This window comes from Filicampus tigris, chromosome 12, assembly GCF_054856515.1.
Source record: "Filicampus tigris isolate MCC_2025a chromosome 12, RoL_Ftig_1.0, whole genome shotgun sequence".
NCBI lineage: Eukaryota > Metazoa > Chordata > Actinopteri > Syngnathiformes > Syngnathidae > Filicampus > Filicampus tigris.
In genome coordinates this window covers 22834698-22852619 of record NC_141228.1, presented here as the reverse complement: position 1 = coordinate 22852619, position 17922 = coordinate 22834698, and the positions used below count along the sequence as shown (strand labels likewise).

The 17922-nt window shown below is 44.4% G+C and overlaps 1 protein-coding gene and 1 long non-coding RNA gene across 3 annotated transcripts in view; one reads left to right on the top strand and one right to left on the bottom strand.

Moving 5' to 3' along the window:
* bcar3 (BCAR3 adaptor protein, NSP family member) overlaps positions 1-17922 on the bottom strand; it is a 49995-nt gene that overhangs the window by 20245 nt on the left and 11828 nt on the right. Inside the window, exons 1-4 of one of the 2 annotated variants that reach the window (XM_086047997.1) lie at positions 16460-16659; positions 10306-10492; positions 9778-10002; positions 4806-4848 (exon numbers count right to left, since the gene is read on the bottom strand). In XM_086047997.1, coding sequence (XP_085904123.1) covers positions 4806-4848; positions 9778-10002; positions 10306-10484 — 447 coding nt within the window. In that variant the 5' untranslated portion in view covers positions 10485-10492; positions 16460-16659. Of the gene's footprint in view, positions 1-4805; positions 4849-9777; positions 10003-10305; positions 10493-16459; positions 16660-17922 lie in introns of those variants that run through there. The other variant, XM_086047996.1, reaches the window with a different exon arrangement.
* Positions 1-17922, top strand: part of LOC147139203 (uncharacterized) — a 40284-nt gene that overhangs the window by 13181 nt on the left and 9181 nt on the right. The gene's annotated exons all lie outside the window — the stretch shown is intronic.

The window sequence follows — 17922 nt, the reverse complement described above, 5'->3', positions numbered from 1 at the left end:
GAAGGCCGGGGCCGGATTATCATCGCATGTCCTAAAACTAAAAAGACAAAACTCGACTTGGTCTATAGCAGAGTTTGTGTGCTTATTAGCAAACGGCAAGATTGCTTTAATTGGTCGGTCTACATAACAGATCAATAAATGCTCTGTTGGATTAATGTGATGTGAAAAAACTTGCCTGGCCCACACAGAGCCTTGACCTCACCCCCATCAAAAGCCATCAAGAAAACCTGAACAAGACTAGAGAGCCAGGCCCTCGCTTATCTTAATAGCACGACAGACCAAAACACCGGCAAATGTAAAAACACGCGCGGTGGTGACAACCCAGCAGTTAAAAAAAAAAAATTCTGCCACAGGGAATCAAGACAGTAATTACAGTGGAGGATCCGTGGAGGAAATGCATGTCCAATGTTCCCTGGAGCAACACGTACGGCGTCGCCAACCACAGTGGCCCCAAATCACCAGCTAGCATAAACGTCCACCTTAAAATACACACATCTGTCATTTCAGGAATGCGCTGGAAAACAACAAGGGACAGGAAACGTCGAATCTCTTTGGGGGTTCCGCAGTGCGTCTGCGACTGCATTTGTATTTGTTGTCTTTGAAATGCAGGCGGAAATAAAGCCAAAGAAAGCACAGCGCATCGTTTACAGATGATAAAGTTGGAGAAGGTTGTGCTTTTTCAAAATAGCACACTGTCATTATACTGTTGGTTTATTTTGAGAATGTGAAGAGTAATGCCGTAAGAAAAGAATACAGATGAGGTCTAAAAGAGCTCACGTCGGCTTACATTTTCATTTTCAAAATCAAATGAAAACATTCAACTTTTGACAACTACCACGACCGAACCGAGAACTGACAAAGACATTCGCCCCTGTGAGAAATTTCATCTTCAATTAACCCCCCCGTTACAGACTGTGCAAAGCTGTCCTAAACATGTAAGGGTGCGACCCAGTTGTTAATATTGATCACCCGATTGACCTCTTGTTCTGTTGATATGACAAGTCACATAATCTGAGAAGGCCGCGAGTTCAAAATGTGTTTCTGGTCCGGCGGTGGATCTGTGGATGCTACTGATCCAATTGGAGATTTGCGACTTTGTAAATAAGCAAATGAGACCATCAGGCCGGTTGGGAATGAACTACGTGTCCTGCTTTCCGACGGGCCGGCTCATTGATTGATTGGCCGTCATCCACACGAACAGCCCCGCGGTCGGGTCGGTGGAGCGTAAAGCTGCTGGATGCTTGTTAGTGGAACTGGCGTTGACTCACCGACAGATCGCTCGGATGATCCTGACGAGTCTCCGCTGCCGTTTGCGACTCAACCGGCAGGTTTTTGGCGGCCTCACTTTGTCATACCAAGCTTTGACCACCGGGTGGCAAGAGAGTTCATCTTCTGCAGCACTATAGTGTTGCTGGAACACTCACTAGTTAGTAACTTCATCATGCGAAAAGTAGACACTAACAATATGGCGTGTTAGCCTTTTTTAAAAAATGCATTGAAAGAATCGTACAATTATTTCAGTAAAGCAGCAGTGTTGTGTATGAAGGGAAGCCAAGACCACACACAGAAAGAGCTTGATTGTTTTTAGAACGTTCTTTCTTCAGGCCGAGGGAACTTGCCGCTTTTACTTCAAAGGGAACCAAAGAGAAGAGAGTATTTTAGAGAATACTTGCGAGAGGATTTTTTTTCTGTCTCTCTCTCTCTCTCTTAAGCCACAGAAGTGTTGTCTGTCTGTGTTGCTCGCTCTCCCATGTCGTCCATCTAGTTGAAAAGCACCAATTAAATAAATCCACCCCAAGCCTGCTTCCACATTTGCTCTCACATTCAAACGAGTTTGAGCACAGTTGCTTGCAACTCTGCTCGACCGCCTCTTCCTTCTGTCTTTGCCCCATCGTAAATTGAAATCATTTGCTCCAGGGTCAAATTGGAACCGACGTTGTGTTTTTTGCTGCACAGGCAACATATGATTAAACATTGTTAACGGTGATACAAGGCTGGAGAAAATATGTCCACGTAGACATTTTTAAGACTGCTTATGTTGTTGAGGATTGTCGGAGGCAAAGGACACTTTTTTTTTCAGACCAATACCAGTACAAGTATTCACTCTTGGAGTACTCACAATACCAAGTACCGATATTTCTCATACTTCTGATGCATCACATTTCATTTAGCACAGTGACATAAAAATGTGAACAAAGACCTTTCTTTCGGACGCAGATGAAGAGTCGCCGATGTGTCAAACTGTCACAGTATAGCGCCGACTACTGCCGAGGACTTACTCAATTATTATTATTTTTTTGTATTAAGTATCAGTGGCTGGTATCTGCAGCTTCCACGATGGCCGATAGTTTAAAATAAAGCCGGTATTTACTCAGGAAAAAAAACAATGAAACACTCTTTTAAGTTTATTGTCAAGAGCTGGGCTAAACCTGGACTTTTCGACCTTTTCGACTTCCTTCACATGAAGGACAACAAAGCCAAAATAAGCTTGTTGACAGGCTGCAAGTTTCTTTACAGTACTGTCATGAACAGACACTTCCTTCCTGCATGCGAGCATCCTGCACACTTTCGCAGCCTGCTCACTTCATGATGGACACTGAACACAGACGCCGTGCACTTTTGACCTCCTCACCGGAAATAAGACGCGAGAGCACCCGTGTACCTGTTTCACTTTTCATTGTCCACAACGCGAATGCAAACACACCTGCAATTGTGGCTGACAGCTACACTTTGCCACCTATTATATAAGAGCCCGGAATACAGCGGCTCCATGGGCGGTCAGCGCACACTGTTGTTGACTCTTGCTCACAGTCCTCATTTGACCGACAAAACACCAGAACTGTGTGTGTGTGTGTGTGTGTGTGTGTGTGTGCGCGCAAAAGACCAAGTTTGCTTTTCACACTGAGGTGTCAGCATCCAAACGTATGTGCTAAGAGATGGGAGGAAAGAGCGCTAGGAGGACAGAAGAAGGGATGATGGAGTGGAAGAAATGATCGTAAAACATTTCCTCAAATTGGAAGTCAGCAAATCTTTTTGTCTGCAACTGTGAGCTCGACGATATTGAAAGGTCTTCATATGGAAACTTAAATTAGGCCATATAGCACCGAATGAACATCCCATAAATTCAATATTAGTTCTGTATAGGCCTTTCCATCATCTGATGTTTGCTTTATAAAAGCAATGAACGCATTTATACACAGTTTTCCTTTGTTGCACTCTTTTCAGATAATCTACAAAAGAAAAGATCAATGTTACAAATACTGGAAGATATACTGATATAGCCTTATTTGAGTTTAGTGTTCATGTGCTGTCAAGGGATTTGGGAAAATGTTTGGAAGGTTCTTCCAAAATTAACAAAACAAAAACTGGCAGGGACTCACCAGTAAAATGATAAGCAACGGGCAAAAAAAAAAATCTCATCTTTGACATCCTATCAGACAAATAGTTGTGCAACGGTTGTTTTTGACTCACTAAAGCAGTTGGGGCAACAGCGCTTTACTTTTTTGGGGGGTTATAATTATCCATCCAGCTGTCCATTTTCTATAGCGCTTATCCTGTCACGGGTGAGCTGCAGCCTATTCCGCCATGAGCAGCAGGCCACGCCCTAGACCGAATGCCAGCCAATCGCAGTACGTTAGACGTTATAATACAATTTGCCATAAACGGTGAGGGTGGGGATCAGTAACAGATGTGCCGACAATACAACAACAATACATAGATTCTTAACTCCTGGAGGGGTTGCGTTGTCAATGGACAACTCACAGTTGTGCCCCCCCCCCCCCCAAAAAAAAAAAAAACATGAATAGCAAATCATTTAACACAATAATATTTCAAGACTAAAATGGAACTCAACGGGTGTATAAAAAGTAATTATTATACATTATTATTGTTGTTGTTCATAATTATTATTTTTTAAATTCAACACTGTCGTGTGACTGGATTTTCTTCCCCCATGATTTTTATTAGAACCTGTAGCATCAGCAGTATAAAGTCATTCCTTAGCTGCGTGTAGTCCAGTTATATTAAGTACAACTATTTTAAAAATCAAGTAATCGTTTGGATGTAAATCCTCTGATTTCAGCCTCTCAACAGTAAATATTTTCCAATTTTTGTAGTCTAGACTGATTATCTTTTGTGTTGAATCAAATTTGCAAACATCTGTTTGACTTTAGAAAATGATGGCCGAAGCAGTAGCTGAATCGGTATCAAAAGGGTTAGTGAGTACATCAATCCCTCTTGTGTGATATTGCTTAACTGTTGTTTATTTATCATCAAATGATATCAAACAAAATAATTGGTCGATACACATGCATTAGGGAAAAAAGGGTTTTATAATTCCTATTTGATGCTAAATAAAACTTTAGCCGATTAATTTATTGTAAAACTATTTGCTCGTGACAGCACTATTACATTAGGTTGATGTTTTGTAAAATTTTTACAGACTGTTTTCCCCGTTCTTGAACCTGCTCATTCATTGTGCGGTTTTACAGGAGGGAGGAATTTCTGTGGTTTTAAACAACTACAACCTCAGTGACTCATGCCGCACGCACTACACAAGCATCTGACAGTGTGCAGAAATAAACTAATCTTATTTCTGGCCTGTATGTTTATGTATTTTTGTTTTAATCTTTATCCAGAAAGTCTAGAGAGGATAACAAATATGTGGAATGTCATAAAGGAAATGTGATATGTGTTGGCGTCAACTATGAGATAAGCAAAAACCGTAGCGTGTTTAACATCCAAATATGGACCAATCCATCCCAAAAAGTGTAAGAGCTGCAATCACGCATGTCTGCTGAACTCACCTTGACATAGTCCACGGTGGCGTCCAAAGTGGCCGTTGGCTCCCTGGGGAAGACAGAGAGAGAAAAGGCTCGGTTGAGTGAGCACATCTTGTCCCGGCTGCTGCTGCTGCTGCTGCTGCTGCTGCTTTTCCCACCAACAAACCGTCCTTGTTCTCTGGGTTCCTTTCGGCAAATAAGCCGTTGTGACTGCTGATGTTGCTTCTCAAACAAGTAATATTCATTTACATCCACGCATCTTTGCTGTCGAGTAGCCTCGGGCAAAATGCGAGTTGAGTTGCGGCCGGGAAGGCAAAAGCGGCATGTCGCTATGCAAAGTTGACTTCGAAGAAGTTCATACTGAGCTGCTTCTAATTCAAGTCTTTCGGTCCCATTCCCTGCCTCGCTCACTTTCTCTCACTCGCTCTATCCCAGCCACCCCCCAACCCCCCGCCTCGCCCTCACTTGCTCCCTCTCCTCCCCATCATAGCACACATCACAGCCGCACGCCCACCCTTGTGAGTCCACTGACAATTTCACACACAAGTTACGGCACACAGCGCTCGCAAAACACAGATGCAATGTATGTTGTCCCCCCCACCCCCCAGTAGAATCGGCCAATTAAACTCATTTTGGGCCACATTATGCTCTGAACAACTCAAGTCTGGAAGCGCAGTCCTTCTCCAGGAGGCTTATAGCCGAAAGAGGTCATTAACTCAAATCCTGGACTACATGAATAAGGTTGCTGGTTAAAGTCCTTCAAGCTTACTCGAGTGTTCCCGTGGGAATATTAGCGCAGGCCAGTACTTAACAAACCAAACATGTTCAGCTGTAAACCCTCTCAGCTTTAATATCGAGTTACGTAATCCAACAGAAGGCTGCATTCACAACAATTTATGCTCATTATTCGTATGCCTTCAGCGCTAGCTTCTGTCTGCGCACAAAAGATCTGCTAATGTCTCCAAAAGATGACACATTGAGCTAAAAAAATGATTAGTCAATTTTCTTCTTTTATAAGCTTTATACCTTTCTTGCAAGGTCCCCCCCCAAAAAAGATACACTTCATGTACGGTACATATGGATTCAACTAGTGCGGGGACCTTAAAATGCATAATTATATATGCACTCTGGAGCTTTCTCACAATTGCTGTTCCATAACTGCACCACAAGTGGGCTGAGTCTAAGAAAAACTGTTATTTTCACATACATGTATCATTTGCGCGCAAGCATGTTTAATAGTTGTGCATGTCATTTTTTTTTTTTTTTTGGGGGATGTTGGCACTGCATATAATCATTATCACATAGAGTTCCGGGTGCCTTGTGATAGTCTGACGCCAACATTGCTCAGCCTGCCCAAAAGTAGGAAAAAAATGTTTGCTTCTCATTTGCAGTTGTAACACAATTTCTTTATAGTATAATCTGATACTGCACACTCATAGATTCATTTGATTCATTTAAATGAAAACAATAAAAACAACACCTTATACTTTTGCAAGTGGAGGTAAGAGTCATAGTCCACATCTGAATGAATATATATTCAATTAGGTGTAACAAACCTGAGAGAATAAATTGAAATATTGTCATTTGAATGCACGTACTGTGGATGTTATTTGTACTTTGTTGCGCACTTTGAAATGACTTGATTTCAATGACTATGCCTTGCATATATCATATTTTGACTTTGGCATGTATGCCGGAACATGATGAGCATCGGTTTCTCGTAAACGACAATCCGGCATGCGGGAAGCGTCACACTGCATCATGCCGCATAACCCTGACCACGCATTTCGCAGATGTATTCCTGGTCCGACTTCACTGGATGTCCCCGAACATTGGCCACATAGTCCACCTGCCCCCCACTGGCCTTCGCTTGGCCTCTTTGTCCTCAGCAATCGGACTACGCCCATGTGAACATTGCTGCTTCCCAACGTGCTTTCCAGGTTTCCCTCAGGTAGGTCAGAGCCCAAATCGACATCGAAATTACAACACCCTTAATCTTCTGCCGTCAACTGGAGGATAATCTTACATTCCGAATGCCACCGTAGCTGAGCAGGTTTAACAAGAGGAGCAAAAGGACTGGACGTGGAGTGTGGTTGGAATGCGGAGGCCGAGCGCTGGCCTTCCAGTCTGCACAAACTAACCACAGCTAACTTTGACTTTTTAAAAAATTTTTTTTACTCTGCTTGTTTTGCTGAAACAGCATCGGACACTTTTTGCTCGCATGACCACCAGACCCGACCCGCTGCACAAAGCCAGAAGGGCAGAGAAAGAGTCTTGAAGTGGAGAGGGGAGGCTGCTCTCACCGCAGGCTTTTCCTGGCTTCTGTTGTTCTTTTGCTTCCCCACATGACATTTAGCATCACCACATGTGGCCGACTATACACCATATGAGCTTGTGTGTGAGGAGGGAAAGTGGAAAGACAAGGCGTCGCAGTAACAGTGGACGGCCAACAGATGTCAGTGTCAAACAAATTGCAGTACTGTCCCGTGCTGAGGTTGAGTCAAACAAGTGGACGTGAGTGCTACTTGGCAAGATTGGCTACAGATGTATCATTTAAAAGGCAGGGACTCGATTTGCTTTTTCAAGGTGCCCCCAATGCAAACATACATTTTGCACATTTGTGCCTATCCTGTTTGAGTTGAAAATGAATTTCATGCTGGGTCAAATAGTAAAAACAAACGAGAATGACCTGAGAAGACCTGACTGACAATTGAAACGCATCATTTTGTCGATTTAAGAGAACGGCGCATATGTCAGCCACTCCCTCCATTCCTTTCTTTTCTGTCTGTTGTCTTCCGCCTCCTCCTTATCTTCCTCACTTGGTGGCCTGCGAAAGTGCCCCCTGGGGTCAACAGAAAGTCAAAGTGGCCAATCAGGAGTTGGAGCAACATCAGGTCGGGGGTCTAAGGTCGGCTGTCAGGGTGAGCGATGGAAAGTCAAGATGGACTGGCCAGTCCTTGCATACCAATGACATACATTCCCTGATCTTTTTATAGAAAGGCAATTAGTGAGAAGGAGCAGTTTCAAATCAGCAAGTCAGATGGCAGAAAGCGAGATAGGAAGGAATTCTGAGCATGTCGTTGAGCTGCAACCGCAATCACATTTTCCTTTACAAATCTAGTATTATAAACAAATTGTATCCATCCATTTTCGATTGATTCTTTCGGGTCACGGGTGAGCTCCTGCCTAAGCCAGCTCACTTTGCTCACCAGTTAATTGCAGGGCACATAAAGACAAACCACCATACACGCATGCGACTCATGCACTGTACAGTATAGTGAAAGGGAGAGCAATGAAATGCTCTTCCACTAGATGGCAGAAGGTACAATAAATCTTTTTATCCACTTGCCCTTCATACAAAAGCACAAGTCATAGCTTCCTGCAAGTATATCAGCTTTTTTTGTTCAACTAAACAGGCTCAGATTTCACACGGGGTAAATCCATTTTGAGTAAATTGAAATGAGATGATCATTATTTCAGTATTTTTATCTGGCGGTGTGCCTCTGTGGAGAGAGGAAAACCTTACAGAAAGGACACACCATCTCCTGCAGCACCCCATCAACCAGGCCTGTGTGGTAGACTGGCCAGGCGGTAGCCCCTCCTTCGTCAAAGGCAATTGGCACCTCAACGACTCTCAGATCGTGGGAAATAAAATGCTTTGGTCTGGTGAGACAAAGATTGAAGTCTTTGGCGTGAACGCCAGGCGTCATGTTTGGAGGATAGGATACGTTCCAACAGGACAACAAGCCCTAAGACAATGAACGATGGCTTCAGGACAATTCTCGAGTGGCCCAGCCAGAGCCCAGACTCCAATCTGATCATACATCTCTGGAGAGATTGAACAAAGATGTGCACCAACGCTCCCTATCCAACCGGACCTTGAGAGATGCTGCAAATACGAATGAGCGCAACTGCCCAGAATCAGATTTGCCAAGCTTGTGGCATCATATTCAAAAACACTTACGGCTGTATTTACTGCCAAAGGTGCATCAACAAAGTACTGAGCAAAGGCTTTGTGTATGTACGTGACGTCTTCACTCTTCAGTTATCAACCTTCTTCATACCTGAAGAAGCAGTCTAAAAAACAACACAACTACTTAGTCAGAGACTAAACCCAGAAGCCGAGAATAATATCGTTCAGTGTGCAGCCACCTGCACTGGCCGAAGGTGACCTGGACTAATCGTCCAGCTGTGTGCCGGCAATACATGAAATGTATCCAGAGTGGAGGCACGAAGACAGAGTTCACAGTAATCTGTGATCTGGCCTGCCACACCCCGACCTACAAAGGTAACCCAGATGCTGGGGGCTACGAACACGCTCGCATGCGCTCATCGCTGGCTACATCAGATACAGTCAGCTGTAATTCTACACTGGCCACAGAAAGATGGCAAGACATGATGGACGGGAAGCGTTTTTGTGTGCCTTCTCTCTGAAGTTGAGCTCAGCGCAACACCCTCAAGGATTCTCTTTGCAGTCTTTCTAACTGTCAGCTGTGAGGGGAAACCCCTATCTCACAACAGCAAAAGCCCCAAATCTATAAATGCTTGCATTTTCAAATGAGCCCCTCTACAGCATTTCCTCGGAAATCACAATGTCCCGTCACTTTTTGAGCTATTCAGAACAGGTCATATCAACGTGGTCCCGTCTCTTGGAATGTACTGTACTTTCAAACAGAATCAGACAGGAATTGAAAAGAGAATTGGGCACTTAGACCTGCACTCCGAATCCAGCATAGAAGGCACTGAGATTTCCACCAGAAGCAAAGTGTGTGGATTGTTTTGACTTTGCGTAATCTTATTTGCCTCTATGCATCACGTACTTGGTGGAGGTCAGGGCTCGACCACGAGCACCATTCTAATTATCTTCTTTGGGCAGAATCACATTTTGTTTTTGCAGGTGGGCTTCGTGTTGTGGTGAGAGCATATTGCAATGAACTTTTTATGTGAGCTAAATCAGCAATTGACAGCTATATGGGATCTTTTCATTGTTGCTTACCCGTAACCGTGGAAGTCGTCGATAATATTTTGGACCAGTGGCGAGCTCATGGGCTGATGGACATGTGCAGCTACCAGTGTTGAGCTCCCGCTCAGCACTGGCTGAGCGTGATTGGCTTTAGGGTCCCAGGTGTTGGTGGAGCCTCCCTTCTTGCGTCGAGGCAGAGTTCCGTGAATGGAGATTTGCTGGTAAGAAGCTACGGGGAACTCTGATCCTGGAAGGAGACTAAGAAAGGGGGAGAAAAAAGAGCAACCAAACATTAATTTAGTGAGACTCTTGATTTTATAAGATCTGAAATAGCTGTCACCAAACTGAATTGAGTAGATTAGTGTCCACGTCTGCTCGCAATGAGCATTCAAGTTTTCATCCATTTTTGCAGTCGCAGATATATAGTAAATCAGGCAGACTTTTTGGGAGTTTATCACTTCAGAAATAGTGTTTTCATTTGTCTTTTGCTTCATAATTCTTGTAATAATATTATTAACTACTAAATTGTTAGATGAGGCATGTACGGATCATCTGGCCCACCTTGGTCTTGAGCTGAGAAGGTCCATGGAGGAGGCAATGGAGGCTTGTAGCTTTCTCGAAGGGCAGCTACTCCCACCGGGAGCACCAATGGCAGGAACGTGGATGCGGGATGTGCCTCCCAGTGTGTGATGTGCATGGAGCGACCTGGGCAGGCTGGCAAAACGCCCCTCAGCCATCATCCTCCACTCTGCCAAACAAAGAAGACACCCCATTCAAATGTAGTCAAACGATCAGTTTCATGCTAGCAAGTACGTTAAGTGGGAGGCGTTTGATATTTCATGCTATACAACCCATCCATGTTCTCGTCTGCATATGGAAATCTGGAGACTTTGCTTGAGAGGCAGGGTACACCATGTAGTGGTCGGCAGCCAATCGCATGATTTTCTTTTGGAATGCGGGAGCCAACAGGACTACCCAGAGAAACCCCACACAAGCACAGGGCGAACATGCAAAGTCCATATAAGGAATGCCGGAGCACAGATTCAAACCTGAACCTTGGAAATTTGAGGCATACATGCCAACCACTAGCTCACTGTGCCGCCAACAGTGAGACTGACATATTGTCAACAACCTGAGGGTCAACACAAAGTAAGCCAAGACAGAAGCCTTATGCTGTAACGCTGCTTTACATCATATATCTGACAGTTATCTGATATGAAACACACACGCACACACTACGTAGTATTCAGCGAGAAGAAATGTTATGCACACATGAAGAGAATGAGTACAACAGGTGTCGGCGCAGCTATCCATACGCTCACACACCCTTTCACATTGTCATGGACATAAAGCACACATTCTCCTCAGGGTGATCATTCCTATCATTACATGACATCATGACAGGCATTTGTTTCTAATGTTGTGGCCACAAGTCAATTCCAAAGGGAGCTAAAGGGATTCAAGTGTTTAGTGGATGTTAATCTGATGCTATAATATTCTTCAAAATACAGCTGAGGCTGTGAGACAACAGACATAACATAACAAATGGCTGTCATCGGAATGATCAGTAGAGTAGACAGCATGGCTTTATGAATTCTACATTTTGAATCGGATGTCCATAAATAGTCCACGCAGGGTGGTGAGGGAAAAGAATGGTTGGAACAAACGCTGGTATTTAAAAAATGCGGCAGATAAATTAAACCACGATGATTCTTGTCGCAAAACTACATCAGCCTAACCATGACAGTGAAAGCCATACTGTGTTATCTTTGACAAACCCCAACCATTGGCACCTGTTTGGAGTGTTCCGCAGGTGAACAGGTTCAGTGGAAAGAGGTGAGTGTCATGGTTGGGTACAGAAAGGAGCCTCCCCAAAAGGTTCAGCTGTTCACAAGCAAGACTGGGGTGAGGCTCACCACTTTTCGAACAACTGGCTGAGCAAATAGTCCAGCAGTTTAAGAATTTTTCCCTACATACAATTGCCAGGTATTTAGGGATTTTACCATCTACAGTATCGTCCATAATATCATCAAAACATTCAGGAACAAATCGAGAACTCTGCACGCAAGCGTCAAACCCAAAAACCAACATTGAATGCCCTTTGATCTCTCAGGCGACACTGATCAAAAACCGACATTGTTTGAGGAAAGAATATTGCCAATATTGTTGAAACCATGCAAAGCAAAAGCAATTTCTCAACAACATGCCTAAACGCCACCGGCTTCTCTGGGCCCAAGCTCGTTCTGAAATGGACCGATGCAAAGTGGAAAAGTGTGCTGTGGTCCGACGAGTCCACATTTCAAATTGTTTGGGGAAATTGTGGACGTCGTGGCCTCTGGGACAAAGAGGAAAAAAAACATTTGGACTGTTGTGGGCGCAAAGTTCACAAGTCAGCGTCTGTGATGCTATGGGCCTGCGTTAGTGCCTGCTTGCCATGGGTAACTTGCACATCTTTGAAGTCACCATTAATGCTGAAAGGAACAAAGAGGTTTTGGCGCAGCATAGGCTGCTATTTAGGGATGTCCTTGCTTATTTTAGCAAAACAATGCCAAGCCACATTCTGCACGTGCTACAACAGCATAGCTTAAAAGAGTAAAAGATTGTGTGTGCCGGATCGGCCTGCCAGCAGTCGCATTATGAAGCGCAACATACGACAACGGAGACTCTGAACTGTTGAGCAACTGATGTTGTACATCAAGCAATATTGGGTAAGAATTCCACCTACAAAGGTTCATCAATTTGTGTCCTCAGTTCCCAAGTGCTTACTGAGTGTTGTTAAAAGGAATCAATTGAATATTGGCTTGTATTCTGTTTTTATTGAGTTTTTAGAAAAAACCTTAACTTTATTGATGCACACATTGTCCTGTCCGCTAATAACCGGCGGTGGCAACAAAATGTCAAGGACAAATTTAGGCACTGATGCAAATCTGAACATGCTCCTGATAAATTCCCCTGCTGCATGATGATGACTAGACTGTGCTGTTATCTGCATGGAATCACTCGTCATGCAGCGCTTCATCATCACGGACCCGCCAAAATATCACCAGTTTCCAGACACACTGACTCGATGGATGTTCCCACAGGTCCCAGGTCAACCAATGCTCCTGCTTGAGTTCGATAATTCGAGTGTGAAAGTACTTGCTAGATGTACCCACTGCCTTGGTGAATGAAGACGTCCAAATGATTCTGTAACCATGCGTAATCTGCCCCCTTAGCTACAGTATTAACTCTCTTCAAACAGGAAAAGAGAGCAGCGGGGGGCCGCTGAGCCCTTCTATTGAGATGACGATGCCAATTAAAATGCAAAGACAGGTTTAGTGTCAGGCACAGCTGACCTTTCAGCATGACAAGTGAAGTTTATTCACTCACAAAAACCACTGTAAAACCAATTCAGGTCCAGCTGAGGCACGCTGGGTCAAACTGGGGATTCCTGTGAGGGGCACAACCGCGACAAGAGGACCTATTATAAGACCCCCCGGGGATGGTCAGCTGTGTGTGTGTGTGTGTATTTGTGTGGCCCTGACCATCTGCTAGACACACATCCCTTCTTTAGAGAAGAAAGGATCACTATCACTGAATAAATTCACAGACTTCTCAAGACCATAAATACTTTAGGTCAATCTCATTTTTAATTTCCAAGTTGAGTGAAACTGTTACTTTGGCCTCATCCTTAGTCGTCATATTTGCACACAATTTATTTGGCTTAATTTCATTGACTTTGCCTAATCCATCCTGGCCTCGGTCTAACAGCATCCTCGCAGCGAGCCCCCTTGCTCCCGTGCTGTTCATCACGATGTCAGCTCTCCCTTGACTCCCTTTGTTTTCTTGCTTTTTAGCCCTAACAGGCCACCGTTCTTCTGGGCCGTGGCACAAACCGACCTCAGGGATGAATGTAATCTTGAGCGAACTTCAGTCCATGTCGATTCTCAGTCCTCCACATCATGGTACTCTGGAAAGGTTGTATTGAGGCAATTGTTCAGTGTAGAGTCTCCCTATTTGTGGCTCTGGTGGCGTATGCCCTGTGGGCGGTCACAATATGGTTGTTGTTGTTGTTGTTGTTGTCAGGCGTGGCTGGTAAACGACGGTCCTGCATACCAACCGGTCGTTCATCTGCCTGGTGGCAAAACAGCTTGTTCGTGGACACTTTTCCCGTGGAATGAGAAAGGAGGGACAGCCGAACATTGTTGCAAGTAGACGAGAGGTGATGGCACAAACTTCATCTTCTGTTCAGAGAGGGCCAATCGAGTGATGGCTTTTTTCCACAGCGCTATCAAACTAGTAATTGTCTTTATCCAGAAATTGGACATTGCTGTCTGAGATGCTTCTCAAAAAGAATGAGCATTCCTTTGAGGATGATTCACCAAGCAAGTGTCTTTTTGCTGTAGTTCCATTTGTGGCCATATTTTGGTGCCCAGTGCAACTCTGGCATGGGTGAAGTTTTCTTTCTTTTGGTATTTTCATAGACGGCCGTGGTTAAGAAATTCAGTGCAGGAGAGGTACACACCGTCTTTGACATTGCAGAAGCAGAAACAGACTCGCTGGAGTGCATGCAGAAGATCGAAAATTAAAATCGGGTTGTACCACCTGCACCGCAACTTAGACCTGCTTTCGCTTGGTCTCAAGTCTAGTCTGTTTTCAGTCACCAAATTGTCAGGTATGCCGGCGCTGTGCAAAACAAAATGCTCTCGGTGTGCCGAAGTGACCAGCATGGCGCAGTGCAATCTGCCAAACTCCCAAAACACGGTCATCTAGACATGCCCTGATGCGCCTCTCGATGAAAATGGGAACCTTAATGTTTGCCTGCCTTCTGCAACACTTTAGAATAGCTGTGAAACTACACGAACTACAGTACAGTTTGTTTTATGGTGGCAGTTGGCTTTTGAGGCATCTGGGCTTCAAGAAGCGAAAGTCACATTTCATTTCCCGCATAGACAAGTCGAGGATGTGAAACAGTTGAATCACCGTGAGGATTGAGATGGATGTTAAACTCCTGACTGGATAAATCCCATTACAGCCATTGTAGCAACCATCTTTAAATGTGATGTTGTGTTTGGCCATGAGTGGTTTTTGACATGGGAGCCATGACTGAAGGTCAATGGAAAAAAAAAAAAAAACATACACATTACACACAACATTGGGTGGGAAACAAGTCCACATGAGCAGGAAGAGGAAATGACAGTGTAAACATTTAGACAGCAGGCAGCTCATTATAAAGGATTACTTGTAATAAAACATGAATACAACAATATCTTATGCATTAACACAGTTCCTACACAAAGCCGCTCATGACTGTCATGTAAACTTCGGTGAGGAGGGAGAGTGTCATAATGAATATTCTGAAGTTGGGCTTTCATCATATGAGGATGTACGTACTACCCAGATTTAATCCATCGGACCTTACTGTGTTTTTATTAATCTGGATTATAAAGTCAGAATTGGCATCACAGTGTTTTTGTGCAAAAGATGTCGATATAAAAAGACAATAGGGAAGATGAACAAAAAACAAGAACCTGCTAGGGAATACGGCATTTCCTCTGGGTGGCTAAAAGTGTCTTCCTGCTTTGGCATACACATTTGCACGCACACACACACACACACACACACACACACAAGTGCATTAGTCAAACCACCCCTGGCCTGAAGTGAACAATGGGAACAACTGTCACATGACTGCGGCTCAGAGCGAGCCTTTGTTTGTCGACAGAAAGAGGTGTCCTACTGCGCTCTTCACTATGTGGGCCCACCAATGTGTGCGCCCGCGCGCGTGCTATATTCATGTGGCGGTTATTAAAGCCCACAGCAGTAGCTGCCATTTAACTCACGTGTGAACCTCGCCTAAATTCCCTGTCACGCGCACACACGCACTCAGGGAAAGACTTCAGCTCTCTGTGAATCTGAAGAAGTTACAAAAAAAAAAAAAAAATGGATTGACGGATTTTGTAGATTTATATGTTGGATATTCTTCCACAAATTTACTTTGAATGTTATTTTATGAAGTTAAATAAATGCGGGTGTTAAATTGGATTCTGCAGATTATCAGGTCGTGGCTGGGACAAAATTGCAGTTGTTTTAGAATTGTTGTCAATGTTAACGACGGGTTGAAATATCAACCACCGCATCCCACTTCAGCCAGAAGCAAGCGCGCACACACACACACGTCCATCTCCATCAACATCTTGCGGGGGGCTCTTCAAGATGTCTTCTCATAACTGAGAGGTCAAAGTTTTACTCTGAGTGCTCTTCACTCAACCTGTCAAAGTCTCCCCGAACAAAAGAGTGAAGCCTTCTTAACTTCAAATCAAAATGCTAATTAGTTTTCAAAAAGTTCCTCATATTGACATTTTCATTTCTACAAAGTGTGCATATACAAAATAAGCAAGCACCAAACATTCAAAAAGCCGAAGAACGTTCGGCAAGAACACCAATCAAGATCAAGGTCTTATCTCTATTCTTGTAATTATTTCCTGCTGGGGCTTAAACCGCTAAGTCACACAACCACAGCTACACCCAGCGCCTCGGGATGCCCACAAAAATCCCACCGTAAAACCCACTTTTCCTCACAAATATACATCTCGTTTGGCAGTTGAAGGAGCTTTGATGAACCCTGTGCGTTACATTTCCCATTTATGAGTTCGCCTCCCAAAGCAGAGACAAGGAAAGAGGAGATGACATCTTCATTGCGCATGCTAACAGTCCGCGCGCGCACACAACCGACCTGCTGTTGGCGGCAGCCTCCTTCCGACAGTTTGCTCTTTATCTTCTCCTTGCAGACCTTTTCTGGCTCATAGCTTGTTTGAATGAGGACAACAACTCTCACGCTGCCTCAGACAGGCAACAACAAGCCGCGGCGCTCTACGGCAAGCTCTGCCCTCCTCTTTCCCCCTCTGGGGAGTGATTTGTGAGCCCGTGGCCCCCTCCTCCTCATCTACTGCGCAGGAGGAGTTTCCTCCTTTCTTTTTTAGCCAAGTTGCGTCTTGCGCCACCCCACCGCCCGCCCGGCCACCACCAACCCCTGCCCCCCAGCGCTGAACAAAACTCCCCCGCTCTCCTCCTCTCATCTCTTCTTCTCTGTGTTGCCTGCACAGCCTCATATTTCATTGCGCTCAGTGTTTTTGTGCGCGACCTTTTCCACCCACACCACCAGCAACCGGCCGGGTGCTCCTAGAAGATTTAGATGTGACCTCATGTTGCCATGTGCAGCCGAAGCATGACAAAGAAACCTCGCCGTTTGGACTTGTTTGAGCAACGTGGGTCGCACTCAAGGAAGTTGAACCACTTGACTCAGCGTCGACTGAAGTGTATTAGTCAGCAACGAGTGTATTATTATCACAAAGGCGTTGGAAATGGAAGGATGATTTATATTTCACTCGGTGAAACCGATAAAGCAATTTCAAGGGAATCGTGAGTACGCGATGACAAGTGAAAGGTCGTCCCAAGTATGCGGCGTGTTTGTGTCAAGAGCCCCCGGGACAACACTCTCTCTTGCCTTTGTCCTCCAGTTCCTCTGTTTTGTCTAATGTTGATAACACGCCGACGTGTGTTTGTTTAGGCTTGAGTGTGTTTTGTTTAAGAAAAAACAATAAAGCCATCACTGCAATGCAAAATGATCAGACGGCAAATACAACTGCAACGTATGCAAGGCTAATTAGACGTTGCCAGACTATACCATTGAGGGAAAGTCCTCCATGTTCTGGAATCGGATTGTCTGGGCTGATAAAACCAATGACGACTTGTATCTCACTGATGAGAAAAGTAGAACGAAAGGAACAGCATGTTGTGGATCGTGACTGCAGTGCGCACAGAATCAACAAAACCAAATATGAGCCGAATACTTTCTACTCACATCTGATGCTAAAACGCATCAGATGACAATGACGGGGAAAAAATTTTCCAATCTCAACCCAATAAAGTATGCTTTTCACTGATTTTCTCCGTTTTCCAAGAATTAGTTTTGCCCACTAAGCATGAAACGTGACATGACGAAACATGAAAGTTCCAAACGCTGCTCAGGGAGCTCTTGCTTCAGAAAAAGTGGTTTGAAGTCGAAATAGCTAGAGAACTAGAGTCCACGTTTCTGAGCATCTCTTACATGTCATTTCATACAGACATGCTAAAAAATACCTGGCATTTTTGTGTGTGGGAGGGTGGTGCTTCCAGGAACCCTGACGGTGAGTCAGG